The 9,942-nt window shown below is 48.9% G+C and overlaps 4 protein-coding genes across 4 annotated transcripts; 3 read left to right on the forward strand and 1 right to left on the reverse strand.

Annotated features, from left to right (window-relative positions):
• Positions 1 to 427: 427 nt before the first annotated feature.
• OT_ostta02g02310 (Clp protease proteolytic subunit /Translocation-enhancing protein TepA) lies at positions 428 to 1,814 on the forward strand (the record flags this gene model as incomplete). Its single annotated transcript, XM_003074990.1, has 9 exons — positions 428 to 474; positions 624 to 692; positions 742 to 832; positions 971 to 1,063; positions 1,115 to 1,238; positions 1,288 to 1,316; positions 1,401 to 1,505; positions 1,560 to 1,619; positions 1,674 to 1,814. 9 exons carry the CDS (start codon positions 428 to 430, stop codon positions 1,812 to 1,814), a joined length of 759 nt encoding a protein of 252 aa, XP_003075038.1.
• A 460-nt stretch (positions 1,815 to 2,274) lies between these two features.
• On the reverse strand, positions 2,275 to 2,925 carry OT_ostta02g02320 (Photosystem II PsbW, class 2; the record flags this gene model as incomplete). Its single annotated transcript, XM_003074992.2, has 4 exons — positions 2,275 to 2,454; positions 2,504 to 2,604; positions 2,758 to 2,787; positions 2,868 to 2,925. The coding sequence occupies 4 exons, from the start codon at positions 2,923 to 2,925 to the stop codon at positions 2,275 to 2,277; spliced, it is 369 nt and encodes a 122-aa protein (XP_003075040.2).
• Positions 2,926 to 4,988: 2,063 nt separating this feature from the next.
• On the forward strand, positions 4,989 to 6,167 carry OT_ostta02g02330 (Protein phosphatase 2C; the record flags this gene model as incomplete). The annotated part of the gene is made up of 1 exon (XM_003074993.1): positions 4,989 to 6,167. One exon carries the CDS (start codon positions 4,989 to 4,991, stop codon positions 6,165 to 6,167), a length of 1,179 nt encoding a protein of 392 aa, XP_003075041.1.
• An 886-nt stretch (positions 6,168 to 7,053) lies between these two features.
• Positions 7,054 to 8,658, forward strand: OT_ostta02g02340 (Rossmann-like alpha/beta/alpha sandwich fold; the record flags this gene model as incomplete). The annotated part of the gene is made up of 1 exon (XM_003074994.1): positions 7,054 to 8,658. One exon carries the CDS (start codon positions 7,054 to 7,056, stop codon positions 8,656 to 8,658), a length of 1,605 nt encoding a protein of 534 aa, XP_003075042.1.
• Between the last annotated feature and the right edge of the window lie 1,284 nt (positions 8,659 to 9,942).

Consider the following 9,942-nt stretch of genomic DNA (forward strand, 5'->3'; position numbering starts at 1 on the left):
AAAGGTTAAATCACGATCTATGGGTCGTGATCGTGATTCAAATCACGAAGTTTCGGGTCGTGATTTAGATCGTGATCGTGATTTTACCCAACCTAGATGCTTTGTTTGGTGCTCTTACTCGTACGAGTACATAGTATATAGCGTATGTCCTTGTACGAGTACATAGTATATAGCGTATGTCCTTGCCTGTCATTCGACACTTTCGTCGAAAGGAACAACTCGGAAGAAAACTGAAGGCACCCGTAACTCTCACTGGGCGACGGCACGCAGTACTGCAGCTCGCGTAAAGCCGCGAAGCCGTACACACTTCGAATTCGTAGTCGACGTCGACGTCGAGGACAAATCTCCACAATCGCCTCTTTGACTAAGCACTCAGAGAAGGCGGATCCCGAGTCTCTACTCAAAGTGTTCTATACTCCGAAACAAGATGCACACGGGCGCGCAGTCGCTGTACACGCTCAATGGCACGTCTAGGTAGGTGATACAATGGATGCTACGGCGCTTGATACGCTTATGGAGACCCGATTATATGCGTAAACGGCTGTTTGCACACTATCGCGGCCTGGAAACCCTACATCAATTTGTTGTTCACTGACCAGTTCGTCTCTCGAGTCTCTTGCTAGGACTAGAGTACATCCCTCGCGATTGAACTGCCGTTCCCACACGGTTACTGTTCTTCGGGCGACGTCGAAGTAAGTATTTCGTTCCCACTCATTCAGGTATTCATAATAAGGATTCCAGCGGTGTATATGTTGTGGACCAGCAAGGCAAAGGACCATCACCTATTGTGGTCGAAAGATTTCAGAGCGTCGCGAGTCAACTCATGTCACAGGTAAGTACCGCTACTGTGTGCTTTAGTGCACTGTGTCGTCGAAGTGAAGCAGAACAAACGCTTGACAGGCACTTTGCTCACACGCTTACCCCTTTATCAGAGCTTTTTTTGTTTCTCATTCTCATTCATGCTTCGCAGCGCATTGTACGGCTTGGAGGCGCTGTGGATGACGACGGCTGTAACTTAATCGTCGCACAATTACTCTGGCTAGATGCTGCTGATCCTGACAAGGTGTGAAATTATGAAAGTGAGCACTACCTGTTCTTGAAACCTGACGTTCAGGACATAACCCTTTACATCAATTCTCCTGGAGGTTCTGTTACAGCTGGTATGGCTGTGTTCGATACTATGCGACACATTCGTCCAAACGTGTCCACAGTTTGTGTGGGACTCGCGGCGTCTATGGGTGAGTGAACGTTTTCACAAGGTGAAGGAAATAAACTGAATAGTCTTAGGTGCTTTTCTGCTTGCTTCTGGAGAAGCGGTGCGTGTGCAAAGCTCGTACAATATGCGAGTCTCATTCCCAAGTAACTATCATACTGACCCTCATCAACATGTGCAAAAAAAGGGCAAACGGTACAGTTTGCCGAACAGTAGAATCATGATTCACCAACCTCTTGGTGGTGCTCAAGGTCAGGCTGCGGACATTGAAATACAGGCGAATGAAATTATGGTAAGCGAAACAAGGATTGCGTTCATGAGTTATTCTTATACCCGCTCAACGTAGCACCACAAGTCAACGCTGAATGGCTACCTGGCAGAGTTCACCAAAAAACCACTGCAGACGGTGCGGAATCAACGCTTTGACTTTCTCAAAACTTCAATATCACACTTCGCTTAGGTTATGGAAGATACGGATCGTGACTTTTTCATGTCAGCACAGGAGGCTTTGGAATATGGCCTGATAGACTCCATCATTGAGCATCCAGCTGATATTGCTGTTCGAGCTTCAGGGATCCCAATGTATGCATCTGGGATCTAAATTCGGAGTGCACTGTGAAAGCTCGACAAAGCTTGACGTGACTCTGATACCTAGATGTGTATTCGAACCATATGCGTAACACTGTTTTATTATCACGTGAACGAACCCCAGCTAGAGTTTTCAGCGGTCGTAAGTTCAAGTGAGCTTGCGCGATTTCAGAAGTAAGGAAGTCATTTTTTAAATAAGAAGCAATAAATGCAACCTCCGTCGAAGTCGCATAGCGAGCGAGTATTATTTCGAACGCGTGATAGCGTTATTGTGATGTCACTAGTATCACTACGGTGGCTCCATTCTGGGCCCACGGGATGAGAGGGCCGGCAGAGTTGGTGTGTTTCTTCTTTCATTAAGAGTTAGATAGCTTGTACGCATGAAACCGTGCGTCCATCACGTTGCTAAAAGCACTTCTCAAGAAGGTGCCGAAGTCGCGGTTTGACGGCACTCGAATCGTGAGCCGGTAGCTTTACAAGGAGAGCCCACTATCATCGTTCTTGCCACCATTTTCAATGCCAGCATCTTGCTTACCAGCGATGAAGTACAGGCTGAAAATGGCCAAGGGAACGGACGCCAAGATAATACCCAACGCACCATCATTAATGCCGAGCGGTAAACCAGTGCCATCGCCGTTGAGTCTATCGTCCACCTGGGAAAGTTGTGAGGATGGTCCACTGCAAAATAGTCGAAGAACGTACGATGGCAAGAGCAGGAAGCACGGTGTTCATGGATGAGATAAGCATGGATGTGCCGAAGACTTGCTTACCCGCTTCTTGAGGCGTAGCTCTCACGGTGACACCTGCTGGATAAGGTTAGGCATTTGTTTGGTCAAGAAGTGGGAACGTGTGAAGAAGAAGCCAAGTGAGAGCCTCTAACTAGAACTTTGCGAAACAAGCGTTCGCCTAGAAATTCGGGTAGGTTTCGCATGGAAACTTTATGCGTATTCACATACCGTGGCGTTGGTTGCTCGCTTGTCGCGGACCTGCTGGGCGAAAGAAACTCGTCAGTAGCCCGAAAATACGCGATCATACCGTATCTTTCGCGGTTGAAGCGCGTACGTACCGGCACGTCGTGGCGAGAGGTTGCAGATTGGCGAGAGTGAAGATAAAATTGTAAGCATTATTGTCGAAGACTTATCGCGCAGTCTATGACGAACGCGGTACACGCCGCGCCTCCTAGCACCAGCGATCGTAACCGGAAGCCCGGTCTTATCTCTCCCCATTCGTGTTCGTCGTTCGACACATTGTATTGTGAGATATGAAAGTCTATCCCCCGGAATTACTCTTCCACCACCTAGTTAACCTAAGTTCATCCCGATTATGGGAATCCCATAATTTGCCGGACAAACAAGTCTCATTATACAAGTAAGCGCTGGCGCGTGGTCACCATACGATGTTAAAGATTTGCCTTTAATGCCCGTGACGTGAACAATGTATACATCAGGTACCATTGACGAGTCAGGAACCGGAATTATCCCCCCCCCAAAGGTATATGGATTCGCATGGAGCTGACTTTCTGGACCCGCGCGCCGGCGCCGTCCGAGCGGTCACTCGATGGCGCGTTGTGAGCATTAACGTGCCGTTGGTTCAAACCTCTCGTTTCAACGCTCGCGGTAGCGACGCGCGGCGCGCGGCAAATTTCGGTAAAATCGAGCAATTTCCGAGTCGCAACAAATTTTTTCAAAAATGTATGGGAAAAGGTAGTTTTTGGACGACGGAGAACGCTGTAGACGCTTTCAGACGGCGAGATCGGCAGTGATTGGTGTCGTGACTGTTTACAACGTTCGTGCGGCGTCGAGGTAGGTAGGGTGAAGATGTTGCGCGATTCAACTGCATCGGTCACTAAAGATGCATTCACGACGCCACATGGAGATACGTCAAAAATCGGTCACGCTGCCCCGCACGACAGCTTGCTCGATCGCCTGACGCGGAGTTCTCGAACGCGCGAACTTCTTCCGTCGTTACCGCGAATCTCGCGCGCGCCGTCGACGCTCGAGCGGTCGCACTGTGGAGACCAATCGATGATTCACATCATCGCATGCAATCACATCAATTTGCACCTTAACGCGCGTTGCGACGCCGAATCGCGACGAAAATCGCTCAAATTTGGAGAGGAAAGTGAAAAAACGTCGACGAATCGATCCGCGGCGTGAACTCGCGCCGTGTTTTCTAAACCCTAGAAAATAGGGTTTACGGTCAACATTGCTCGCCCTAGCGTCGCGCCTCCTTACGACGCCGCGACGCGCGCGCGCGCGCGATCGGCAGACGAAACCGTTCGCGTCCGCGTCCGCGCTCGCGCTCGCGTTGTCGCCGTCGCCGCGCGCGGGCCCAGAAAATCAGCTCCCCAACGCATCGCGACTCGTCGCGTCAACGAGGGGTCTTCGACGGATCGTGACTCGCGTTTCTCTCGTGTACCCCCTCGCCGGGATTTTAGAGCCCCCAAAAGAGGTCGATTCACGACTCGTCGTGTGCGCCGTGTCAAAATCCATATACCGCGGGAGGGTCACCGACCCTCGAGTTACACTCTTCGGGTATGGTGACCTAGGTTGGGTACAAACGGCATCACGATCTGCATCACGACCCGAAACATCGTGATGGGCGTCAGCATCACGACCGTCACGTCGTGATGCCAACTTGGAGGAAACTGTCCGATTGTCCGAATTTACATAAAAAAATACATGATAGATTAAATAGAGGTATAATATGTGACGCATGGCTTACCACTGTTCAAGCTTTCACCAACCGTTTCGACGCGGGGTGCTAGGGTTAGAATAGTGACACATTTTACTTATATCATCGCTGTATTTCCTCGACATCGGTGACGACATGTCTTATTATCAGTCACGTGATTACTATCAGTGAGGTATACCTGTCAATATCAGCAAATGATAGACTTTATATACATTCAATATAGCATCACGATCTGCATCACGACATCGTGATGCGCATCAGCATCACGACTCATAGATCGTGATGCCACCAACCTAGATGGTGACAATACGTATGCTCGTGAAAGCGACTAATATACGTATGAATGAATGGTAAAACGTTGCTTCTCAGTGTGATTTAGCCGCGCCCGTCGGCCGTGGCTATATTCGTCACTCACCACACTGGGCTAAAGCTGAAACAGTCAGAGTCCTTGGTGAGAAGCTCGTGGTGCCATATTCCCCCTCAAACAACTTCTATGCGCCGTGCATTACCACGATATGGCTCGTTTGATTCGCGGTGGAAGACGAACAGCTCTACAAAACTTCTCCCAGTACGCGGGCAGATCACTCGGTCCAAGCTGCACTTTCCGACAAGCGCTGTTTACGCGGGATGGATGCAAACAGAACAGGAAGTCATAGGATTCGTTTCCATATGCTTGTCTGCGTTGCTTATGTCCAAGTTTGCGTCTGGAGAAGGACGTCGTGGGCTCTCTAGAGAAGAAGTGGGCAAACCCAGAGGTGCTCTGAAAGCGGGCTTGGATCTGGATTGGGGAGTGTGCGATGACATGGGGCCTCGGGAATGCATGGAGGACACATATCAGGTAATGAAAGGCCGGGATCACATTTTTGCATCGGTCTACGATGGACACGGCGGTTCAGGTAGCTCGCAATATCTACGGTCCAACTTCTACGGGTTCATCAGCTCGGTATTGATGAAGAATAGAAGACTTCTCAGCGACGCAACCGTTACAGTAGACGAACTACATGATATCACTAAAAACTTGTTTACAGACGTATTTGAGACCGCGGACAGCGCATTAATCGATCACATAGCTAGTCTTGGTGATCCAGAGTGTTGGAGTGGTAGCACGGCTACGATGTGCCTTGTAGGTTCTTTGCGGTTGACTTGTGCAAACGTGGGAGATAGTAAAGCTGTTTTGTGCCGTGCTGGAAAACCCATTGAACTCAGTGTTGATCATCGTCCAACGACATTGACTACCTCTGGTCGAGGTGAAATTAAGCGTGTAGTTGAAGCTGGTGGTTGGGTTTCTCAAAGTAGAGTGTGTGGTGTTCTTGCTGTTACCCGCGCACTGGGAGACTATGAGTTCAAAGGGGGGCGATTCGAGCTTCTCGCTGAGTTACAAGACATGGATGATAGACAGGCAGCCACAGCAACAATGCAAACACCTCCAGTGATATCCATACCGCACTGCGTCACGTTAGCACGATCAAGTGAGGATGAATTCCTGATTTTGGCAACAGACGGGCTATGGGATACAATGAACGGCGCACAAGCAGTGACTTTCGTCCGAACTGAGCTGAAAAAGACACCTGATAAAAGTATGCAGGCAGTTGCTGATGCTTTGGTGGCGAGAGCTCTACGTTGCCGAACACAGGACAACGTTGCGTGCATCGTGATCAAGCTCAACAAATAGTACCTTGTGATTCACGTGTTTGATTTCGTGGATGGTGAGTTGCAATCGCAGTAGCGTATCAAGATTGCGGCGCGCCGTCCCTTCACAGATTTTAATTAGCACTCTAGTCTACAACAAGTCTTGCTCAACTTCGAGAACTGCGTCGTGACGTGAGTGATATCATCTTCCGCAGTAGGTTGTAAAGCAAAGGTAGCAACGCGGTACATGGGACGCACACGCCACCGACGCATACGTGCATTTCAATGTGAAACTAAACGTCCTGAACCATGCCCGAAAGATCCTCGCTGTCGCGCCGCAAAAAAGTTGTATAACAGTGTAGAACAGCCGACTAGCGCAAGCCGCAACCCGCCCTCAAAATTCCGGGAACGTCACCGTGTTGGACCCTGGCAAAAATGGCTACGCCGACGCCAGAGTGTGGTGGGCTATCGGCTTGTGGGGTGAGGGCGATAAAAACGCGCGTGCGATCGTTTACAGCGTTAAACTCGCGTCGCGATTTCTAAACCCTAACTATAAGTAAATGCCATATGTCCGGCTCCGATTGTCCAGTCCTGGGATGCTGCCAACTTGGCTCCCTAGCCTCAGCCTCCTTGTAGTCAGAACTATACACGAAAGAACATTAACTCTATACCCTGACTAAACCCTACCAATCGCGGGATCATCGCCCGACCGGATATCCGTTACTGTCAACAGTGTTGTACTGTTGTACTAGACAGGTATGCCCCCGCGGGTCACAAAACTCGCAGTGGAGACACGAACATACGTTTTACGCGCGATAGCCAAGTTTCGCGTCGCATTGAATACTAGATCGTTAATGCAACTGTACTCTCGACATCGTGACTCGCTGAGTGGTGGTCTCTTTTATTATTATTGTTGAGTGTCAGAGCTGATGTGTGGAATTAGTTTGTCCGTCTGCCACGCCGTCCCAACGGATAGTAAATATAAGTCACGCGAACATAGAATTTCCCCAGATGTTGACATCGGTCTCTTGACTTCACTGTCTCGACGTGGTCCTGACGGCTGTGGGACTTTCACCGAAAACCTCCGTAACTTCCAAGTACAACTGTGCGCAACGCTGTTGCAGTTTCGAGGGAATGAAAAGGCCCGAAGTCCACTTATATCGAATAGTGAAGGTGTGTTAGCGTTTAACGGTGAAATTTACGGCGGTTTGCCGCATCAGGCCTTTGCTCGAAGTGACACTGCCTCTCTCTTTAGAGCACTTGGTGACTCCAGAACGTTGACCTCAAAGCTGGAGCTTCTGTCACGACTGCGTGGACCTTGGGCGTTTATATACGTTGACATCAAGCAGAATTGCATTTTGATAGGAAAAGACCGAAGTGGACGAAAAAGTTTAGTTTTACACTTCCCAGACAGCGACGATGAACGTTTGCTTGTGTGTTCAACCGGAACCACCGGTTCAGTACGAAACTTTTGGTCCGAACTTGGCTGTGGCCTTCATTGTATACGCTTGACTGAGCCGATGTTAGTGCTCGACTCATACCCTTTACCGGATGGATACTCTCCAAGGAAAGTGATGTACACACGGACGTCTGTTCATGCCTTTCGAAGCGCTAATTCCTCCTTGAGGATATTTCAGTATCTCATCGATCGCGCTGTAAGAACGCGTGTCTATGCAAATAATCGAAATCTATGGCATAAATCTACATCCACGAGATCTGCTTCAGTAGCTATTTTATTCTCAGGTGGGCTCGATAGTACAACACTTGCAACGTTGGCTCATAGACACATGCCATTCGACCAAGTGATTGATCTTTGCAATGTTTGCTTTCATGGTGGAAGTTCTCCAGACAGGCTTGCTGCTATTGAGGCGCTGCAAGAGCTTAGAAACATATCTCCTGGTAGACGTTGGAGGTTCATACAGGTGAACGTCGAAAAGAGCGAGGTTTTCTGCCAGTTGAAGCACATCGTCTCCCTGGTACAACCACAAGATAAAAAAATGGACTACAACATTGGTGTTGCGCTTTGGTTTGCTTCAAGGGCTCGTGGCCATGCAATACTGTACAACACTGACGACTCAACGGAAACACTGGAAAATTACGACTCAGAAGCAAAGATTATGCTTCTAGGTAACGGTGCAGATGAGATTCTAGGAGGCTATCGCAGGCATAAGCTTGCTTTCGACCGGGGTGGACTCTCGAAACTTGCCGAGGAACTCAATATGGATATGGAACGTCTTTGGGTAAGGAACATGGGCAGAGATGATAGAATTGTTTCAGACTCGAGCCGAGAGGCTAGATACCCCTTTCTTGATGAAGAACTCGTTCATATGGTGTCTGGCGCAGCTATCTACGACATAGTTGACTTCAAGCTACCGCCCGGAGAAGGCGATAAAATGATCCTTAGATCGCTAGCACGTGCCCTTGGTTTGTCATGCACATCAAAACGCGTGAAACGCGCGCTGCAATACGGCAGTAAGGTGAACAAACTTGAGAATGAATTGTTCGACGAATTGTTCGATGCACGTGACACCTGATGCAGAAAAAGTTGAATAGTTGTGCTACTTCTGTTCTCTCAACTTTGACGAATACTTGGTGGACCGTGCTTTCTAATTGAGTTGTGGCTTTGATGTAGGTAGAGCTAGGTTGGGTACAAACGGCATCACGATCTGCATCACGACCCGAAACATCGTGATGGGCGTCAGCATCACGACCGTCGCGTCGTGATGCCAACTTGGAGGAAATTGTCCGATTGTCCGAATTTACATAAAAAAATACATGATAGATTAAATAGAGGTATAATATGTGACGCATGGCTTGCACCACTGTTCAAGCTTTCACCAACCGTTTCGACGCGGGGTGCTAGGGCTAGAATAGTGACACATTTTACTTATATCATCGCTGTATTTCCTCGACATCGGTGACGACATGTCTTATTATCAGTCACGTGATTACTATCAGTGAGGTATACCTGTCAATATCAGCAAATGATATGCTTTAAGTGCCCTCAATATAGCATCACGATCTGCATCACGACATCGTGATGCGCACCGGCATCACGACCCATAGATCGTGATGCCACCAACCTAGAGGTAGAGTCAGAGCATTCACGTATATCGTTACCGCTGAAAACCAAAATATATACTAACCTCTGTTTCAAAAGTGATGGCACGATTCGTGACTCGTGAATTCGTGGAGGGGTCTTTTTTTTCGCGTTTTTTTCTTGAGTTACAACTCAGGGCAAATCGAGGGGGTCGCAACTTTTGCAACATAAATTTACCGTGGGAGAGAAGAAGGGAGTGAGGCATGCAGACCTTCGTCGTCCAAAATGCGCGCCACCGGATCGCTTGCGTCGTCTGAATCAAACGTAAGATCGACAGAAATGGGTTCTTCGTGCTTGATACCGTTATCAATAATATATGCCAACAAAAACTGGCTTGTTCTCTCCAAACTACGTGAACGCTCGCCCGGCGCGCGCGCTCACGCAGTTCGTTCGATTGCCGGTGTTTTTGCCTCAAAACGAAAAAGAAGCGCCGCTCGCGCCGCGTTCGAGGCGTTCGCGTTGCGACGCTATGTGTTGTGTGCGGAGCCTAACGTCATACTCAACGCACGCTGCGTCCAGTCGCTCTGCATCGAGCGTCATCGAGCGGGTTTTGTAAACGGATAGGCGAATGTTCACTACAATATGCGATGGCGACCCGCGGAGCCATACTTGTTCTGGTACAAAACTGTTTGCCAATACAAACTACTGGTACTCTGGTACACTGGTACAAAAAAAGCTCCATACCAGCCCAAGCACCCCTACTAGGGGACCCGGTCCC

Source organism: Ostreococcus tauri (assembly GCF_000214015.3).
Source record: "Ostreococcus tauri WGS project CAID00000000 data, contig chromosome 02, whole genome shotgun sequence".
In the NCBI taxonomy this organism is placed as follows: domain Eukaryota; kingdom Viridiplantae; phylum Chlorophyta; class Mamiellophyceae; order Mamiellales; family Bathycoccaceae; genus Ostreococcus; species Ostreococcus tauri.